This window comes from Anoplophora glabripennis, unplaced genomic scaffold (assembly GCF_000390285.2).
Source record: "Anoplophora glabripennis isolate ALB-LARVAE unplaced genomic scaffold, Agla_2.0 scaffold744, whole genome shotgun sequence".
In the NCBI taxonomy this organism is placed as follows: domain Eukaryota; kingdom Metazoa; phylum Arthropoda; class Insecta; order Coleoptera; family Cerambycidae; genus Anoplophora; species Anoplophora glabripennis.
In genome coordinates, this window is record NW_019416925.1 from 137,056 (window position 1) to 159,891 (window position 22,836).

The 22,836-nt window shown below is 31.0% G+C and overlaps 1 protein-coding gene across 3 annotated transcripts; it reads right to left on the minus strand.

Annotated features, from left to right (window-relative positions):
- Positions 1–3,552: 3,552 nt before the first annotated feature.
- On the minus strand, positions 3,553–21,192 carry LOC108914358 (inter-alpha-trypsin inhibitor heavy chain H4). 3 transcript variants are annotated; one of them, XM_018720168.2, is made up of 20 exons: positions 21,108–21,192; positions 20,733–20,853; positions 20,135–20,389; positions 17,651–17,854; positions 17,332–17,595; positions 15,991–16,281; positions 15,640–15,882; positions 15,297–15,588; positions 11,717–12,004; positions 11,514–11,576; positions 9,735–9,785; positions 9,113–9,142; positions 8,928–8,945; positions 8,836–8,847; positions 8,738–8,758; positions 8,629–8,661; positions 7,039–7,167; positions 6,303–6,413; positions 4,052–4,235; positions 3,553–3,656 (listed from the first exon to the last, which is right to left on the minus strand). In XM_018720168.2, exons 2-20 carry the CDS (start codon positions 20,850–20,852, stop codon positions 3,614–3,616), a joined length of 2,652 nt encoding a protein of 883 aa, XP_018575684.1. In that variant the 5' UTR covers position 20,853; positions 21,108–21,192; the 3' UTR covers positions 3,553–3,613. The 3 variants fall into 3 exon arrangements, with proteins under 3 accessions (XP_018575684.1, XP_018575685.1, XP_023311458.1); XM_018720169.2 differs by lacking the exon at positions 8,629–8,661; XM_023455690.1 differs by lacking the exons at positions 8,629–8,661; positions 8,738–8,758; positions 8,836–8,847; positions 8,928–8,945.
- Positions 21,193–22,836: the final 1,644 nt, after the last annotated feature.

Here is a 22,836-nt window from a genome sequence, read left to right on the forward strand (position 1 = left end):
ATTATCATTATTATCATTATGATCATTATCATCATTATTATCATTATTATTATCATTATGATTATCATTATCATTATCATTATCATTATCATTATCATTATCATTATCATTATCATTATCATTATGTCTGAAAAAGTGATTTAACTCTAGAGAATTTTGGATTGATGGGCCATTTTCAATAACATGTTTGTATGGTTTAAGTTTTTTTTTTTGTAGAATGAATAGTGTACAAGTAAAAGTCAAAAAACCATAACAAAATTAATTCATTCAAACAAATGTGAATATATGCAAAGCCTTATTTTATTTTGATATTCACCAATATTCCGCTGCTAAAAATATTCTCATACTAAAAATAAACTCGAGGGCAAAAGATCTGAAAGTTATCTAAATTTGTAGATTATGTTTAATGTCGAAACAATTTTTTTTAGCATTTAGAACTTCTGGGGCCCATTCTAATTTGGACAGCACTAATTAGTATTTAATCAAAATTTACATGTAGAAAACTGCACTATACCATATTTAAAGTCTATATATCTTCAACGTTTTTTTTTTTCAAAATCCTTTCAAAACTGTTCTAAATCTTTGAAGGATCACAAAACCTCTAGGAAATGATTTGGGGGAAAAAGTTACTTTAATTTTTGTGTTTATTTTGAAGTGAATCATCTCAGAAAGTTTGTCAGTACGCCATTGTTGCTCCTTCATATTAAACGAGTCAAAAGTTAAATTATGAGATTTCCATAAACTTTATTATTCCTTCTGTACCTATAACAGTGAAAGCACTAAAGTCTAGTTTTCCCGCTAGTTTTACATTTTGAAACAATGACAATTTCTCTATGGGAATAAAAAAGAGTTTAATGAATATTGATATGAAATATAATATTAAATGTTCAGCTAAAATAACTAATATACAGGGAGTGACCAATTTTCCTTGAATGATCATTTTATGAAAAGTTTCAAAACAGGTGTATGTAAATATATGTTAGAAAGTATCACTAATTGTATATTTTTAAGCAGCATTATTGATAATGTCTTATTTTATTTGTTTATACAATGTAAGTAAATATTTTAAATAATAAAAATAGTAAAATAAAAGTATAAGTATATACATACTTGTATTCTTTGTTTTTTTTTTTTGAGAGGAGTGAAGAGGATATTGGAAGATGGTGTAACTGTAGTATCCCCAACAAAATGGTGCCTTGCTTGACATGTTTGACATCCAAATTTTGATGGTAAGCATAAATCGAAAGTAATTTCATAAAAATCCAATCAATTGATTAAAGTTTTCCAGTAATATCTTGAATATGAATTTCTAAATTTAAAAAAGGAAATAAATACTCAATAAATTGGTCTACCACTAGTTGACAAATTATGCAACAGGACTAATATGTATCAATAACAATAAAATACTGTGCTTGTAGTAGAATTGATCTGCATTGTTTATAGTTATATAAAATATAATCTATTAATTGTTATGGTAAACGACCGTACTAATATTGTATTGCCTGGCGAATTGTAAAAAGGCATAGAAAAACAATGCAAACTTGAAAAAGTACTAAGTAATTATAAAATTAGATTTATTGAATTTGAATTTGTTTAAAAATACCCAAATAAACTAATATTATCAATGAATTCAATGCAATTAAGATTATTGTAATGAAAAACTTTGTGAATTGTAAAGTGAGACAAAATGGAAATATCTAATTAGGTACCGTAAACCGGGGTGACATTGGACAATTTTGAGGTAAAAACGTCAATATTTTCGTGAATAATAGTTTTTATTATTTCTTTGCTTTTTGTGCATTGCAATTGACACATAACGAATACATAGACATCATGAAATTTTACAATTGATGATGCTGAAATGTATATTTTTTTGGATTTTTGTTGTCCCAACTCGCCCCGCACATCGGGGCGAGTTTGGATAGCTGTTTAAACGCCATATATTTTGAAGTCAACATGACTAAAGAGTAAGATAGGACAATAATTTAGTTTTAAAAAAATATATTATGTCAGAATGTACATAGAAAAAAAAACAGTTGTTTATATGTTAAAATATTTATTTTCATCATAACATAAGCATATGAAGACAACATGACACTGTGTTTGCCTAAATAAATATAAAAAAAATAAATATGTTCTATAAAAAACTATAAAATTTTAGGGTTTATCCTAACATCACCTTAATAAGGCAGTTAAAAACAGATTATTAAATCTGAAGTGTTCCCTTCTTAGTTCCTTAGGATTCTCTAATTTTTATACAATTTGTTCCATATCAACTGTAGCGATATTAAGATATATAGTAAGCTACAGGATAAATAAATGTGTCATTTTTTGTATCTATAGATCTCAAAATCTGGTTTAATTTTTACATTTGTATTTTGAGAGGTGAGATGTGCATTATAAATCTTTGGCAACAAATTTTAAATGATTGCTCTTATTACCCACGACGAATTTTCCATATGCTGGACCTGTTGAATTTCTTCATCCATATATTTTAGTTGGTAATTCGCATAGGGCCTGGTTCCTAACGTTTTTTATATTTTTGCACCATGGCCAATCTCGCCCCTAAAAAATGTCGACAATTTTTTTTTAATTATACAAAAATCATAAAAGATAAAAATTTGAAACTTGCACAACCTAATAGCAGGATCTATAGGTTATATTATTTTTATACAATTTATACTTCAGTCATTAGTACTACATGACTGTAGTATAAAGATTATCGGTTCTTAAAAGTATAAACATTTCTTACCTATTAGACAATACTCAAAATCAATCGTCGCAAAAAAATTAAAGTAAAGACGACCACCCACGTTAACTTCACATACCTTATTAAACATGTGGTCAGCGGCGCAATCGATATATCCCCTCCGACAACCCGCATTAGTTTTTTTTAAGTGGGAACTACAAAATGGCCAATCCCACCCTGATGTCCAATGTAACCCCGGTTTACGGTAATTAGAATCGAGAAACTTATGATATGTAAAAAAAGCGGAAACTAATTGCCAAAGTATCCTATACTCGACCAAAAAATATCGGAAAAAGCAGAGTGTATTGTGAGCTAATGAGATAAAAACAAATATCGACTTAAATAAGAAGACGCGGTTGTAATTCAACTTACCGTTGCAGCTCTGTTGGTGCACTGAATGGCTGCCTACTTCGTTGATTGCATACAGTCTTTATTAGTGTCAGTCTGTGTCGCTTGTTTAAAAGGCCACATATTAAATTTTTCTAATAAAGTATTGTAATCTAATAATATTTACAGAATAACACTAAAATTACTTATTATTTTAGTAGAGTATGATTAAGGATTTTTTTTAGGCAAAAATTCCAATTTACTTAGGGTGACTTGGAACAAAAATATATCAATTTTTCTTAGTTCAGTTCTGCTTTTATATTATATTTATAGGTCAGTGATATTTAAACAGCAATAATTAAAGTTCTTTTTATTAAATTTGTGTGTTGCTTTATGGACTGTACTTATATTTTTTAAGCATAAAACAGTTAAAATTGGAATAATACAACTTTGTACCTATAGTTGATAATTTATTAATGTTGACATAATATACAGATACATATATTTACATAAAGTATAATTCACACGTTGCATATGTTAATTTTTTTGTTTTTTTGGTGGGCAGCACACTCCAGCGTATCTGAAAGTAAAAAATGAATGTTAAGATATACGAAAAAAAACATTAAAAAATGTTATTAAGTCTGAGAATTTCTAAACAAATTTTGGAAAATTCTTTTTATATGTATTTTGAAATGCAATATAATTTATAGTTATTTATAATTTGTGTAGGTATACATATATAATACACAATCAGTGGAAAGGGAAAGTAAATTTTTAACTTAATCTTAGTTAAAAGGCCTGGCAAATGGAACATACTTTCAAGCAAAAGGAAAACAACTATACCTAGATTAATTATCCATATCACTAATATAAGTTAATGTACACACACCGTTCAAATCATAGCTTAATTTTTAGTCCGGTGTTTATGAAAATGAACAATTATGACTGTGGCTGGTATACTATAGAAATACTTACTTTTTATCAGTTATTTCGATGGAGCAGAAGTATTGCTGATAGATGGAGAAATCTGTCAAAAAAGAGTGAACTTCTGGGCAAAGTGACAAGGTGGAACATGTTCCTGATTGTGTGGCATTCAGAGGTGTCTGAGGACATTCCTGGTCTATAATTGGACGATAACTCTCTCCCAAATCGTAAATATCTACAGATTAAAATTTGTAATTTTAGATATCTCGCAAAATGCATACTAAGAGTCAAAATATATGCAAAATAAACCTAATATTATCGATATTTATACGGGATGTAATACGAAATTGCAATAAACAGAGCAGAAACAAACAAAAAAACAAGAACCACGATTTTCTTTCATCGTGAATTATGGTTTTTGATTAGTTTCGCAAGAACCATTGAATATTATTTGTGTAATTCCTACATAGCAGCTGGTGTGGGAATTAGGAGAGGTCTAAGAGATTTGAACTATAGCGAAATTGTTGAAATTTTTTTTTTAAATAGATGCTTTTCAGCAGCTAGTAACGAATAAAACTAAGTGATTTTGTTCAAATAAATGTGAATTTGTATTTAAATTACTACTCTATTTTCAAAAAAAGTCTAAGAGATACAATATATTTTTTAGTTAATTTTTCAAAAAATTTGAAATGTAGGTATATGAGAGAACTTCATGTGAGAATTTGATGTTTATATCTTCAATTATTGTTCTTGAGTAATTGATGAAAACAAAACTATAACCACTGAAGAATTGAATTGCTGAGTATTAAAAGGCGCTAACTCCAAAAATCTGCTATATAGAGTTACACACGTGAAACGATACTTTTTGATATTTCCCATCGGGTGGTGAAGAAAGGAACTAACTCTCATTAAACGGCGCATTTAAAATTACAGTATATTAGTGTGACTGAGTCGTGAAAGGAACTAAGTCCTGGAGTTAGTTCCTTTTACTACCTAACTCACGAGAGCGTGTTGTCAGTAGATTCGAGTCCTACGGCAGAAATGTTTCGCAGCAACAAGAACAATATTTTGCTCCAGCCTCATTCATGGAGTTTAAATATCTTCAAAATGGCAACTTGGAAGCTGCAGAATTTATAGGAAGCTTAGTAAAGTGCACTTTTCATTTGAGACAACCAGGGCCTAGACCAGTGTTAGTATTTGATACTTTGTCCAGTGTTTACCCCAAAGGAAAAGTGCCTATAAATAAGCATAAAGTCGATGCTGTCAGGAAGTTATTGAAATATATCCCAGAACGAAATGAACAGCATAAACTTTTTTATGAAGCTTATCTTACATGGCCCACAAATTTGGAAGAAGATAATATTTAGATAATTAGTTGAAATAATGAATTTTGTCATTAATACACCCGTTCTGAAAGTAATAATAATAATTATTTAAGTTTATTTTTAATTATAGCAGTTAGGTTTTAAAAGGAACTAACTCCACTAGTGTTTTTTTTAATATATTTTTTAAAAAACAAAAGAATAAATTAAGCATTATGTAACAATTACCCCACATATATTGCTTTCAATCTGTCATAATAATATTTTATTCTAAATTCAAATCCAGCTTTAGTTTAGTTTTTTGTAATTTGCCAACATTTTGGTTTTTTGGAGTTAATTCCTTTTAACACTCACAATCGGCAATTCAATTATAGAGTCCTTAAGGAATCGCTTCTGGAACAATCGTTCTTATTTTCTATTGTTTGTTCTTGCAGAACATCAACAATATGTGTTTCGCAAGTAGTTTTTTCGGTTCCCGTTTCACTTTTAAGAAATAATTTTATTAAAAATATTCTTAATATTCAATTAAAAAAAACATTTACTTCTACAGTGTTGTTTTATAAATGTTCTTAGTTATAAAGTGTAAATCGTGTTGCCTATCAACTTACTTATTAAATAAGATTTATTGTCTCAAAAATATTTTGCTTGCACGCTTTTTTTGGTGACACGCACAAGACCGATTCTCGGCATTGAGAAGTGACCAGCAAAAATTCTCACTGCACGCTTTCCGCTTTACAGTAATTGATTTATAATAAGCTTAATATATGTGCATAGACAATTTCCTAGTGGCAATCTGTTTATTCTCGACCTGTGAAGAAGCCAACAGAGCACGAGACTACGGGGATCTGGTATGTCTGTGTCACCTTCGACATATATTCTTACTTTATTTTATTTTCTTTCTGTCAAGACGTTTAACGTTGGGATTATTAATCCTAAAAATTAGATAATTCACATACAGGCGTTGAGTGAGAAAAACTTACTTTGACCTATAATTAAAGATCCATTCGGATTCAATTTTGATGCAAGCCATGGCAGTATATCCACGACTTTTGGTATTGTTGTTGTTGATGGTGTTGGAGGTGAAGAAATGTCTAGAAGAGGAAACAAATTTGAAAACAGACATCTACACAGTGCTTTTTATGTTCAAGTTATAACTTCAGGAAATTAATGGTTTTCCAAATATAGGGTGCTGAAAAATATGGTACTTATTAACAATTAGTAGTGAACTAAAGGTGAAAATTTACCGAACTATATAGTTCGCTAATATTAATTGCAGCGAAGATACTGATGAGGGACCACTAATAACTAATAGATTTCCAGGACAAAACATTTTAGTTTTAGACCTTGGTGCATGGTATAATTAATAATACTTTAGAAAAAATAAGATACTTGTTTAAAAATGTACTGAGAAAATTTCCAGTAATTATCCTTTTATATTAAAGTAAACCGGACAGGCACAGTAGAATAAATCCAAAGTAAATCCAAAACTATTCCCTAAAATTTCTAATAATTTATTTGATCAAAAGTAAAGCAAATGGTTTAGAAATATACAATTTTTAGGAGCTAAAAATTTTATGTTATCGAATTTTTAGGCATTTTATTATTATTTAAAATAGATTTAAATTTTAATGGATTCTTTATAGCTTTTTGGTCTAAAATGATACAGGAACAAATATCCTGAGGTTGTGGAACACTATATTAATGAGATAAACTTACTTAAAGCGTTTGGATTGGATGTTGATGTAAGCTCTGTGGAAGTATCTACAAATTTCGATAGTTTTGATGCTGAAATTGTCGCTGCTGCTGTAGGTGGAGGTGGAGGTGGATGTGGCCAAGCACTTTTTCCTAGAGAAAAAGACACAAAAATAAGTTAAGTGAAAACAATAAATTTATTTCCAATAAAAAGATAATTAAGAACAATATATATCCAATCGCAAAATTGTAATTTTATAAATTTAGAAAAGGGTAATATGCATTGACAATTTTAAATAAACAAGTTATTTTTTAAACGATATTTCGATTTTGATTAAACCGTAAATTTTACAGTAGATTCTTTGCAAGATCAGTTTAATTTTTGATCACGAATTTCAATAGTATAGACTATGTTGGCCACAAAACATGATGTTGGACTTATGGTCTTGTTGACTTACAACTCCCACAAGAGGAAGTCAAAGACACTGAGATTAGAAGATATTGCGGATCACTGATTGGGACTATATCTTCCAATAGATCTGTTTCCAAAATTTTTATTGTGGTGCTCCACAACCGGGCGGCTAATACGTGCCGGAGCCCATTATTATGTAAATACCACATATCCAAACGCGTTTGAACAGTCTTCATATCTAGTAAATCTAGCAAGTTATTTCTTCTCTAACGGTAAATATCTTCTCTGTTTAATATTTGTAGTAACAACTTTCATACCTACTAATCTAGCCGACAGATTAAGGGACAATTAATTTGACCATTTTTTAAAATACTTTGTTCTAGCCGGTTACGGTTCATCATTTCATTTTGTGTGAAAAAGGTTTCGTCTGTTGATGAATATTTAAAACAAAAATTAGATTTCTTTGGCTTTGCAGAACAGATGACAAATATTTCATCTATTCGCAGGTGGGAAATCATTAGATAAGAGTACTTGTACTCTGAATATAAAAAGGCAAAGCTCTACTTTTGGTAGACACTTCCAATTTGCTGCCAGTTACCTTCTTGAAATCTAAGAAGCATACCTACACTTTTCATATTCAAAACTCTGTATAAACCAGACCAAAGTTGTATGGAAGCGAACATTTTGGATAACGGCGACTATAAACGCCGGCCGTACGGCTTACCGTACAGAATTCCGCATCTACCATTAGTAGGTATCCATTTACCACAGTGCCAAGCTAATGTAATCATTGAATTAAAGACAGGTGGCCATAACGGCGCACCACACACTGCCTCATACAATAACTTGGACCAGAGCACAGCGATATCGAGATTCGAGGTTAGTATTTTTCGTACCCCCGTATAGTGCACGAAGAAAAGCTAATAAGACCTTCGAACGAGGTCAAGTTGCCGTTTGTTACTTCATGCATTAACATTAATTGAAATAAATTTGTTTTTTTTACCATGGTACGTGCACTTAAATAAAAAATGCATAAAGTTTTAATAAAGATCATTTTGGTAATAAGAAAATTACAATTATATTTCTCAAAAACTATCAAATTTTCATTGTAATGAACTATTTTGGTTAAAATGATGCAAAGAATTGACCGTTAGGTATTTAAAAAGAGGGAGTATAAATACGTTTTATGAGTGTAAGCTTACCTCTGGCTGAAAATGATCGCACTGATACCAAATCTATAAATATGTCGTACGTTAAAATGATAATTTAAGAAATAAACAAGATTATTTTATTTATATCAGTTTAACTTACCGTAGTCAGCAATACCACTCCCTGGAAAAATGAAATATTTAGTACCTATTTTATTAACAAATAAACAAGATAATTTTATTGATATCAATTTAACTTACCATAACTACCTCCTGCAAAAATTAAATATTTATTAGTATCTACTTTCTTAAGAAATATATAAAATAATTTTATTGATATCAGTATAACTTACCATAGTCATAAGCAGAACCTGCAAAAATTAAATATTTAGTACTACTTTAAAAATTTAATGTCTTGCGTGTTGAATAGTGCTTATAGAGAAAAATATGACTAGTAAAATAATATTCTTGTTTTAAAATTCTATAGCAGTTATATAGAAACGTGTAATTTGTTAACCAATAGATATTTAAAACTTACCAATACGAGGTGAGATATATGCACGCGAAGCTGAAAACATAATTTGAAAATATTTAATATAAAATTTTCTGTTTATAGGCGCCAAATCTGCAGAACTTTGGGTGACAATATTTTCAAATTCTTTAAAATTTTAAATCACTACATTACCAATTTTTGACGCAATGATAAATCAGGTTATTTAGATTTATAATATATAAGTATCAGTGGTGGTTGGTGCGGGGAGGGTCTGGGGCGCCGCCCCCTTGGAATATTAGTAAAAAGATTTAATTTAAAATTTGGTTTACGATGTCATCTAGATATTTAAATAGATTAGATTTATAAAAAGGATATGTTAAATTTGTAATGTGTAGTCAATTTAACACGACTTGCAAAATTTATTTGAAAGACACGGAACGTGACCTCATAGGTCGCCACTAAATTGTAAAGTGTTTACAGCGGTGGTCATGGTTACCGTCGCGCAGTAGTGAAAGACAGAGTGGGAGTAGCGCATATTTACTAGTTTGAGCTCTGTTTTGTTTTCACTTGATGATTGTTTTCACTACGCGATCAACTGTATCTTAGGCACCCAAAGCTGAAGTTTTGGCACTTTTCAGTTAACTTATTTTGAAAGAAAGTGATTTACCTAACATAGAATAATGAGGTTGATAAAACATTCTGTTACTGCTACTAAATCCTAAAAGATAAAGTCAAATTAGTTTACTGCTCAGTAACTCAGTTACTGTTGCGTAAATAATGACAGCACAGAAAATTTAAGAGCGATTTTCAAAATTTGAAGAGAAACATTTGAAGAAATTGCAAAAAGTTACTTTTTACGATTTTTTTAGAAAATCTACTGCTAATTTACAAATATTAATGAAAAAACTAATGTTGAGAGAAATTTTTACAGCTCACCTGCAAATTGACAAGTTGATCGAGCCATTTTTCTGTTCCAAATAATCAAAATTTTGGAAAGATTTAAATGAACACGTTTGTTGCTCCTGAGCACTACGTAACCATTATAAAAACTTTTTTCAATAATTTTTAATTTTTTTTTTGGAAAAGTTGCTGGACGTTTCAAAAAAATATGTACTTTAACAGCTGGAATCATGACAGAAACGACTAGCAAATTTTCCAAAAAAATCGAAAAATTTTAGAACAATATTTTTGAATTTCTTTTATTTTTTTAATTCAAACAATATTTAATGTAAGATTGTGGGAAAAGTTGAGAAAAATTTTTCCCTTTTAATTTTGATAGTGGTTAGGTACGCAATAAATGTATTTCTTTTAATTCTTTCCAAAATTCTGATCGTTTGGAATAGAAAAACAACTCAAAAGATCAACTTGTCAATTCACATTAGTCTTTTCATCAATATTTCTAAATTAGCGGTAGACTGTATAAAAAAACGTAAAAAGTCAAATTGTTAAAGACGAAAAATATTGTGTTCTTCAAAAACCATAAAATTTACTACACGGTCATTAGTTACTGAGATATATTAATAATCAAATAGAACAGGATCCTTTTTCATTTAAAGGCGGATATCTTAACAAAAAATTGTCGTACAAAGACCAAAAAAAAAAAAACTAAAGCTGAATAATCAAGGTAACTGACCTATCCATCAGTCTAACGATAAGTGGAAAAATTTTCATGAACCCATAGACCGTTAAAAATAATAAATAAATTTGGATTTTTTTTCTTCGCGCTATTTCCTATGATTGCGCAATAACTGGAATTCAATTTTTTTTGTCGAACGGTCTTGAAACTAAAGCTTTTTTTCTATCTCGAGATGATATTTTCTTTTCGCAGGGAACAGGGATATAGCCTGTCAAAAATCATTAAAATACATATACATATTTGATTTTTTTTTGTTCCCTTCATTTTTTCCAGTAGTGTAACAACTTGTATAATTGAGTTAAAAGAGAATAATAAAATAGGATCTTAGTATATCTGGATTATTAAAATAAAAATATTGAATAGACAAAATCGATTCATTCACATGATGTTCCAAGAAAGAAATAAGATACTTGACAAACCAAATTACTGTTGATTATTCTGGAGTTAGTTCGAATAAAATTGTTAAATATTTTAAAATAATCAATCTGATAGAGATATTAAATCATTGTTTAATTAGATATATACGTAAGGGCTTAGTTTTTAAGACAGCACTGAAAGTCGGATCTAATACAGTGAATATAACAGTGTTCTGTAACCCTGAACGTCGAACGTCAGGTATCTTAAGTAATTGGGCTTTTACAAGTTGGCTTCTACAAGCATTTTCTTTAATTTTCAAATATTTCTTTAAAGAAAATAGTATCAAACATTATAATTTAATCCGTAATTTTTACTCGTCAGCGTTGTATTTTTTAGAAAAAAAATACAAGTACCTACCAATATATTTTTTAATAAATTATGGTGACAACTTACCAGAAGAGCGATAGTAACTCTGCTGCACTGTAGAAGTCCGATCACTAATGTCGCCTGTTTGGGCTAGAAAGAAATAAACAATAATTTAGAAATATTCTTTTCAAATTAGTAATTGAAGAACAGTTATATTTTAGACACTGCAATAAGAAAGCAAAACAAAACGATTTATAGTGAAATGAAATTCTTGAATATAGTAATATTACCTCTATAAGCGTCCTCCGTACTAACTCTGGTGGTTTCATTTGGTTTGACGACAACAAGAGATGTAATGTCTGTCACAAAGGAATATTTGAGTGCAAGATCTAAAGCCTTTTTCGTCAGCTCCGTTTTATTTTCCGCTAATTCTCTCTCATCTAGCAACTGCTTCACAGTTAAGTAGGCCCAAAGTCGTTCCAATGACGTCACTGACCTCTCTACCGTTGGTGGTAGCACTTTTGGTTCAGTAGCCCAACAATCTACTGGTCTTGCAATGTTAAGATGTGACTCCAAATCTAAGATGTTAAAGTACTTATACTTCCTTTATCGTCATGTGTTAAATAGAAAGATCTAAGAATATATAAAATAAAGGAGGGATCTTCTATATATATATATAAATATATATATATATGCACTTATTTCTAAAAACGTTTGCCATCAGAGTTATACTTCATTAATTTTATATACTTCTTTAATTTGGTATATTATTTTTTCTTATCAAAGGCTTTTCTACACCAATATCTTTAACAAGAAGAAAAGAAGTGGAGAAAATAAATTTTCAACCTCTCTCTCGACAACAAAAAGTTTGAATATTTTAAAACTGAATGGTTTCCTCATTGTATGTTTTGTTGTACGGAGTTGAAAATTTGCAATTTAAAAAAATATCATTCTTACTTGTATTCTTTCACAAAAACGTTTCGTTTTCTAGTAAAAAATGAAATACGTGTGCATTATAAAAAAGGAACACTAAAAATAGCCTTATATAAGATTTTTTTTTTTTTTTTTTTTCAGATGAGACTGCATGCTTAATTTTTTTACCACATTATTTTATTCATAATAATTGTCTATCATGAATGTGCGAAAATAATGTATTGCTGTCAACAGTTGTCTCTCAAGTCATTTAATACAAGTGTTTTCGTGTACAACTAACAATCCTTAAAATGATAAACTACACAAGTAGTGAAATGAACGAAATGCACTTTGTTTACGGTATTCCTAACAGCAACACTATACCTTTATGAAAAAGGTTATCCATGTCTTACAATTAGTGAAATTTGTAGTTTTAAAAAGCGTACCACAAAAATGGACATCCTCAAACAGTTACTCCTCAAATTTTCAAATACTTAACGAAATTGAGGATAACCCTACAACAAGATTGCTCACGCATTAAATATTAGCCATCCAACAGTTTTAAAAATTATCTATCATATTCAGCTTATACTTTCGCCCGTTGATTTGATGATTTTCACGCATAGTAGCTGTGTGTCGATGGACGCAAGAAAGAATAGGGCACAATCCTCGAATTTTTGCACAAATACTCTGCCGACGGAGTTAACAATACTTTTCTAGAAATGCCATAATGAACTTTCATAACAATACAACATACAAAGTTGCATCCCCGAGGAGTTATTAGCCCCCAAAGTGGAGTCCTAAATTTCCAAAAAAATTAATATCTGCAACACTACCGTAGAAGTCAATAGTAGGCAATGAATTTATCTTTCAAACTTGTCAGTTAGAAATAAAATTATTTTATTTCAACAATTGCCTCTGATTGTTGTTGAAAAAATATCAATTATTATTTTTATTATTTATTTGTGTTTTTTACTTAATACATACAATATTCGTTTATTTAAAAACTACCTAGGTACTTGTTTTCTTTTTGTAGAATTAGGAGAGAAGTGAAATAAAATTTATTTAGCCAATTGTCAAATTTGAAAGATAAACCCTGCTACTGACTTTTTTATTATTTTCTAATGAACACTGTTAAAATCTTCTGTCAGTTAATACGGTTTTTTCTTGAAAACCATAAAGCTTTTTAAAATTTAACACGAGTAAAAATTTTTTTTTAAATTAATGCTGTGAATTAATATTACTATTTGTCAATTCGGTCAATGAAAAAAAAGTTCGGTACAATTTTGAGAGTGGGTCATCCCCAATGAACACTTTGTAGTGCTTCAATCTACTTTAAATCATAGTCAAAAAAGACCAGTAATAAACCTAAATCATGTACCAAATTTGGTTCTTCTACGGAAAAGTGTTGCAGAGATATTATTATTTTTTAATTTTAAGGCTCCACTTTGGGGGCTAATAACTTCTCAGGGGTGCAACTTTGTATATAGGTAAGTTTGGTTAAATTACAATGTTTTGGACACTCCTACATGCATCTGCCCTGTGTCGGTTCTTATGAGAGACACCCTGTATATCTGATAGCAGACGCTTTTAGAAATAAGTTTATATGCAGAGTGAATCAGGAGAATCGCACCAAACTTCAGGAATGAATTCCACACGCCAAATTAATAAGGAAAAACTTAAATATTGTTATGTGATTTTCATTTGTTTTCAAGTTTGCTACATGTTTTTCTTTAATAAGTGCTGCAGTATTGATGATACGCCTTCCGAGTGTTCACTCTAACTTTGTACACCTCATTTTTGAACCAGCCCCATAATCAGTAATCTAGTGCTGGAGGTCTGGAGATCTTGGAGGCTAACTAATAGGACCACTGCGGCCAATCCAAAGTTCTGGAAACTTTTTGTTCAAATGTAGCTTGACTGAACAAGCGAAATGTGCAGGAGTTCCATCGTACTGATAGTACATTCGCATTTTCGTGTTTATAGGATTCATTTTGTAAAAGATTTAAGTAGTGGTCTCTTGTGAGTCGATTCTCCAAAATGAAAGGTCCAACTATCGATTATACCACACCACACGTTTACCGAAAACCTATGCCGAAAATTACTTTCGAGTGTTGCATGAGGATTGTTTGACCATACATAAGAGTACCGAGTATTAGTTATGTCGTCACGGGTGAATGTTGCTTCATCCGTAAAAACTAAGTGGGATACAATAAAATTATTATTGACTCATCGACAAAACTCGATACACTTAGCATACTCTTCCGGTTGTAGGTCTTGTACACTTTGTACATGGTAAAAAGTATGTCTTGTTCGTGGAGGGTTTTTATTACTCTTTTTTGTGGAATACCCAATTGATTAGCAATTCTTCGTGAGCTGGTTGCATCATCTTCTACTGAACCCAGAATATTTTTTACTTTTTCCAAACCTTGTCGATGAACTTTCAGATGTTGTCCTATCACTGGGAAGCTTTCCGGCTTCATACAGTTTGTTGATATATTTTTATAAGGATATCTGTGATGTGGAAACCGTTGAGGATATTCTTCATCAGCAGCATTAGCATTGCCATTACAGAAACCATAAGCAAACACCATATTTGCGTACGCATAAATTTGAGTAAGTTCTTGGCATTTTGTAACACTTTGATCGTGCAAACATGTACTCAATTGTTAAATTATTGCAAGATAAAATGACACTGCTAATTACTCTACTTTTGACTCGGAACATGACATACTCTGATTCAAATTTTTAAAATTTGTAATTGCGCTATAATTTGAAATGAAAATCGCATAAGAACATTTGAGTTTTTTCTGTTTTTGACTTGTAGAATCCACTCGTGGAGTTTGGTGCGATCCTCACAACTCACCCTGTAGAATGCACACTTTATTTTACGGCAAAGAATTGTTCCTTAAAGTTTTTTAAATATTGGAGAAACACCCTGTATATACATTTTCTTACTGTCATATCGTCCAGAAACAACAATTTCCGATCCTTTGAAGTAGATGGGGAATTTTGTTTTAGTGACTTCCTTGACTTCGGCGTTATATTTAAATGTAATGTTGGACAACAATGGAGATGAAACTTGCTTATAAAACTCTTGTATTTGCAAAGAGGCGTCGGCCGCTTCATATATGTGTCTGGCGAATCCCTGGTTCTTTAAAGACAATTTTCTTAAAAATTCTTTGTCGGCGTCTTCCCCGAACGATAAAGAATATATAGGAATTTTGGATTCAGTATTCAATCGTGTAACCTAAAAAGATTCGAAAAATAAAAATGTTTCTTTGCATTTTATTTTGCTTACAATATTCGTAATTGTTTGTGTCGAATATACACCAACGTTTGGATCACCGTCGGTTAAAAATATAATGACGGGCTGATACTTTTTATCAGAGGGATGATCTTGTCTTACTTTTGCCAAATATAAAGCTGCTTCCAGACCACCAATTATGTTGGTCATACCATAAGCCCGAAGACTATCTATGACTCGGTTTGCTTTAATTAAGGTTTGATTGTCAGCGGTTAAAGCAGCTGGAAACTCTTCTTTCTACAATAATATATGCAAAATTAGATTTAGTGTCTTCTACACATAGAGATATATTAATTATATTATTATGATTAATATTTCAAGTAGAAGCAATATGGAAATACTTACACTTAATTTACTAAATGGTTCCTCATAATTAAAGCCATATCCATAATCTATTGGTGTTCTTTGTTCCTGAGCTACATTCCACACGGAAACAGAACTACCAAAATCTATTATACTTAATATGTCCTGCTCTCTTAATTCATTTAGTATGCTTTTTAAAGCATCTTTCACCTGTTCAATTTTCCTGCCACTCATACTACTACTCGTATCTAGCACGAGTAGAACATGTTTCGGTAATGGTTCCAAGTCAGTTGGGGCAAAGAAATGTACAAAATATCCATCTTGAAGTAGCACCTACAACAAAGGAAAATAAAATAGATCTTTATTAATTTTTATGATTTGCTGAAGACTGAAGTGTGATTTGATTTTCAAACGACCTTGAAGTCAAGGTCAAGGTCATTTTCAAGGTCTTGTCAAGATAGTCTCCTTTACTCCCTATAACTTTTGTATGAAACGTTAAAAAAAAAGTGATCCCAACAAGGTACCTACTCCGTTATCTCAAGATTCTCGTTCTTTTTTGTTTTTTATGGCCAAAATATGGGTTAAATCGAAATCCGTGGTAAACAGTCGTAATATGGACCTTTTAATGGCCCCCTCGGTGCCCCACAATTTTTGTCCGAAACTTTTTCCGAAATAAGCGAGTCCATCCGAGATATTATTTTGTCTCAAGGTACATAAATAGTTTTTTTTTTAAATACTCAAATAGTAAAGCATAAACCAATTAATAGGAATTCATACATTTGGTAAGATGCCAAAACAAGTTGCTGCGTTTCTCAAATTAAAGGATGTTCATGAACATACCGGACATTGTTTCCGTAGAACTTTAATTACCTACATTATTAATAAATTCAAGAGCTTATACTACAACTTTAAAAATGCATGGTGGATGGAAATCTTCAACGGTAGCTGAAGGCTACATTGAGGAGTCCATAACTCATAAATCAGTATTTATCAAAAAAAATTCCCTACTGCAAGTAGGTACATTAAGTTTTTAAATAGTCCAACGACTTCAATAGTTCATAAGCCATCTACTAGTGAAAACAGTTCAAACTACATAGACGAAGGAATTGTTTCAAAACAAATAGGGCAAGGGATATACCCTACATGCTGTTCTAATTTTACTATAGGTACATGTTTACAATCAATAAAATTACTTTCGTTAAAGAACAAATTTTAATTTTTAATTTAGCGGGAGTAAAAATAATTCTAACGAATAGGCAGTAACTGTGAAACTTTAATGCCTAACAGTTGTCACTAAAACTGCGTCTTTAATGTCTATCGACGAAAAACTTATTTACTTTTATCGGAATAGAATAAAACTTAAATTTATAATTCAACTCTTACCTCTCCACCGTGTGGATCTCTCTCTACATCATATTGAACGACAAATTGTCCAGATAAGCCACTCGATTCCTTATCCCCAAGATAACGAGCAAATTGTCTTTGGTCTTCTGAATCCGGATTAAATTTAACTACAGCTGATGTAGAATTTATTATCTCTAATTGAGAAGATGGATTCAATTTATCTTCGTTCTTACTGATTTCGTTTCCAGACCTCAAAGAGGGAGTTCTAACGAATTTTAGCGGCCTACTCTCATTTATTTGTACCTTAAAGTAAATTATAAATGTATGAAAAAATTACGTTTCTTTTGTGTGCACTTACCTTCACATTCAAATCTTTTACAATTTGGCCAGGATGAATGTTAACAATTAATTCATACTGATCGTTTCTACGGTCCAACAGTTCTTCATATGTTAGCAGGAATACAACTTTTGACTCTGGTTCTACGTTCACCGATACTGTGAACTTTTTAGAGTTCCTAGTACTTACGGCAACGTGCCCTGCACTTTGTCCACTAGCGACCGCCTGAAATGAAAGAATACGTTTACTATCTATAAATAATTTATTAGGATTAACAAAGAAAGAAATAGTATAAGAGGAGATTTGGTTCATTACTATGGATTATATTGCAAATAGTATTTTCTAAAATTATGAGTGGGTTTTAGAGCCGTATAAAATTCAGTATGAAATTGCACTTAAAATACAAATATTTTTCTAATTGTCAAAGTTTTATGGGGTGTTCGCATAAAAAAGTGTATAGTGTTTTGTCACTATTCTACAACAAAAGTTAATGCAAACTATACAGGAAATTTCGTTAAGAATTTTTATTCGAATTGTACGCCATTGCTATTCATACTTACTACCACTATTTACTTCTATTTATCTAGTTGATATAGTTAGGATCTGTCTTAGAGTATCATTTCTTACTATTCCCGATTAGCCTTACTGTAAATTTTGTTTACTGGTTTAGTGTAAGAACCAATAAAAGTATTCAAGTTAATTTAATGTAAGTCTTTAGGAAATTATCTAGCTTGGTCGTGACTTCTGTGGATACGTTGAAATGGAATGACTTTATGTGATATTATATTATATTATTGTTAATTTTACTACATGCATTTTGATTTCTTAGATTAAAACATTTTGTTAAATTGTATTTGTCTATTTTTGATTTGTGTTAACATGCTTCTAATAATATTAAACGTTAAACTTCAAAGTCTTCTCAGTCAGAAAACTTAAATATCGTTGGTATTTTGAAAATTTATATTTTCCGCAAATATATACAAAAAGTAATGAGAAAGGTATATACTTTTGGAATGCATATATAGCCCTCTTTCCGATTTTTTAAATAAAATACATGGTATTCCATATAAAAAAACACAAGTTGTGGTCATATTACAAAAATTAAGAATATTGTCACATTTATCTTTGTGCTGTGGAATATATCTCAAAAAGTATTTATAGAACGTTCAAACCGTTTTGAGATATCTTGAAATGGAAACCAGAAAAGGACACTGGTCGGGCTAAAAATCGAAAATATCTAACAGATAGAGAGATGCAGATAGCGCCATTGTTATTTTCTCGATAAAAGAGCTCTGATCTTGTAATCAGATTTGCTTTATCTATGAAAGATTCGCAGTAACCCTTCAAAACCGACCAATATGAACCACCCGGTACACCTAGTAGTAGTGCAAATTCTCCTCAAATTAATTAATGAAAATAGAGCGTCTACACATTAGCAGCTAGCACACACTTGGCTGGGTCTCACGTTCATCATATTGCCATTTCCCTCACACAATGACGTAACTGAATTTCTGTTGGATACGAAAGTATGTGAGAACACGTAAAGAGGTTATATAACTCTGATTTGTAATTTTTTTTAGACATGTACGAAAGAGGATTATGAAAGCAGACAACAAATTTGAACTAATAAATCTAATTAAAAAAGAAATTTTAATGACAAAAAATGATTAATTTTTCCAAACCTTCACTGTAAAAGTAAGGTTCTTTGTATCTCAAAAAATAACATAGTAAAAACCTCCCAGTTTGATTCCTTTTCAGATAGTAGCATAAAATGAAATAACGTCACAAAAAACTTCAGACATTTTTGCATGTAACATAAAGTTGCTAGTCTCCGAAAAAAAAATATATTTTTTTAATATCTAGTCAATCTTTAACCATTTTCGGCTTCAGCAGAACGTTATTAGATTAGTGTGTAAACATTATATCGACTGTTACATTTACACCCACTTTTTTTGTTAATTTTGGTCATGTCTCGCTTATAATTTCGATCGCTAAATCGTGTCTAATGTACGGAGTGTCCCGAATTACTTAAAAAATACCCCTTAAAGATTAGTCCTTGAAAGTATTTTTTCCAGATACCTCCAAAACCATTCCAGAGAGAGCAATGAAATATGAACCAAAAATTATAAATATTTTAGACAATTTATAGTTAAGTGTGCTCCTTCTCCGTCGCCGTCGAATAAGTCCGGCGACTGTCCTGAATCGCTTCTGCGCACTAACTAACTTAACTGTGCACGCGCACGCACTAGGAAAAAGAAAAATGACCTCGGATGGGGTGAGGTCGAGCGGGACTATCGCTCTTTACCCACACCATCTCTTAAGTGAATTGCGGCCGGAACTGCTTATTTATTATAGCTCGCTCGCTGCACGACAGAAGGTAGATCATTTTTATAAGTTGCGCTGTTTTGTAGTAAAATTGATTATGTGGGATTCCTTCGAAAATTTAAGTTACAAACAGAACACAATCTGACGTTCGTAGTATAAATTACTAATAATCAAACAAACCTCATTATAAATTTGTTTCGCCTCCTCTTTTCCTTTTATGTAGGCTTTATAACTTTTTCCACCAGATTCCATAACAAACTCAGAAATAAATGCTTTATCTGGTAATACGACGGTGAAGGTTGTTTCTTTCGCCACTATGCCTTCATTTCTCACTTTGCTTACTACTAGAGTTTTTGCGAAACGATTGGAAATGTTTGATGATATATCCATTTCGTATATTTCTGGATGTTGATTTAAGTTTTTGCTCGTAGTACCCTAAAAAATTGTAATAATTAGTAACTTCTCATTTTTAAAATTAATGTTTGTTTTATATTTTATTGATTTGACATCAACAAATATTGTGTTGAAGAAAGATAATAAAATTCAAATTGAAAACTTGTTTTGAAAATTTATAAAAATTCCAAAACATTTTCTTTAATTTTCTCTTTGGAGCGAGTAATTGATCAAATCTCATTAAAAGCAAATTTAATTAAATTATTATTAATTAAAACTGAGATATTTAATAATCTACACATTTACTTCATGCAGAAATTGTTTTTATTTGACATGTCTTTTAATTCTTAGCAACTAACTAAATTTGTCAAATCTATCTACATACCTCTTTTCCACCATTGCTAGATGGTTCAGTTGAAGACACTACATAGCTAGTATCTCTTGGAGCTGCTGCTACTATTCCGAATAGTAGTAGAGGAAATAGGAAAAATATCGATTTTTCCATGCTTTAATTAATGAAATTATAAATATTAGTAACTTGTATTTAGATATTACATACTTTGGTATTACAACAAGAAAGATTGTGTGATTTGCCAATAATATTGAATATAAAATTTCTTATTTCTTAGTAACGAAGAAAATAGTGCCTTATCCATACATGTATAATAAAAATCAAGCACATAATATTGCTTATAAAATAGTTACTTATTGTAAAATAAGTGTCATCTATAAGACATAGATGAAAAATATACGTGCTTACCTTAGTTATAATATCTTTACACCAACTATCCTAACCGAACTACAATTTCGAATGTGTATAAAATTAGAATTTTCTGTTATTTATGCCTTCTTTAAATGTTTTTCATATTTTATTTATTCCAACTAAAAGTTAACTGATAAATTTAATTATAAACATCGGCCATATATAAACAATATAAATATTATCAATATCATTTTAAAAGACCAGTGGAGTAATTAGCTCAAATTCAGCGATTTTTTTTTTGTAAATAAATATGTAATCTCAAAAAAAGAGTAAATTGTAAACTGGTCTGATTTTCAAGGTGTTTAAAGAAATTTTTTTACAAACTAGCATTAAGGACTTTTTAATGTTAGACACAGGAAAAATGATGAGGCGGGGTTCAACTGGACTACAGCTCTATACCCACGCCATCACTGTTGGTCCGGACGCCACATAGAGGACTCGTTCCTGGCTGGGTCCCTCCGGCTGGGACCGTTATACATATGTAACAAAAACCGGGACGTGTTTGTTAGTTCTCGGAACGGATGGACCAACTCAGACAGTAAAATATTTCAGTTAACAATAATTATCGGAAAGTTAAGGGTTTTCAAGTACGTTTAGCGTCGCCTTAAAGTCGTCGAGAGACTAGTGCCTTTTGCAAAGCCGTCCTTCGGAGAAGGCCTCATGAAATTTAGCATGTTTTTGAACAAGTAGACTTAAATCGTTGGGGCCATGTGTCGGGCATCTGGTATTCGACTAACTGCGTCGGTTCAGCCCATGGTGAAGGGAAAAATCGATATTTCTAATAACGCGCGAAGTACATTCGAAAAGACGTAGGAATTCCAAGATATTTAAATAAGTTGTTAGAATGTTGTGAGAAAAATAATAATAGATCAAATAGCTGATTTTTATGCGGATTTTCCAAGCTATAAGAATAGATTAAATGAGATTTACTAATCCGTCCCGTGTTGCTGTATGGAGTCACAAGAGGAAGGTGTAGGGTTACTTGTAAGTTAATTTAGTCTCAAAATTATTTATACAATTGTAAATTCAGTCAATTAGGTAACTATTAACATGGTATGTTATGCCAAAGCGTCCCGATATTCAGGAACCCCGCCAGTAAGATAAGAACCGAAACTTCGGAACCCAAGAAATGGGCGTGTCGAAGCGAGGTGTCGAATTCAGGAGAGATCTCCAAATAAGGGCAGTTTTTCCTTGGGTTCCACACCGAGCAGTCTACTTAGTTTTAGAGTCTCGGGTTAATTTAATAATGGATAAAGTCTTTCCAAATTTTGCTACGGATCTCGTATTCCTTGAATCTCGGTTCGCTGTCGCGTGTAAATGAATTAATAATGTTTGTTCGAGTCTACAGTGTTACCGTTATTTTGTTTGTTCGTTTTGTTTTTATTGTTATTAAAACCCGTCCTGGAAAGTTTTGGTGTTTTCTTGTTCTTCCAACTTAAGTATCACCCTATACAACCAACCTCTGGATTACCTTGTACATGAGCGACGTACGGTAAGTGTCTGGAATTCATTCTCTGAACGTGCAACATTTCTAAGTTCCCACGTATAAATTAAGGTGTAGATGATAAAAATTATAAACTCCCTTTCGAGAAGATAATACTAAACACTTTTGAAATCCAGTATCGTTATGATACTGGTCATAATGGTAGATAGATAAATAAAAAAATAACCTCTCAGGTGATACATATGTAAGTTTGGTTCTCTATGGTGTATTAAATAAATGTCA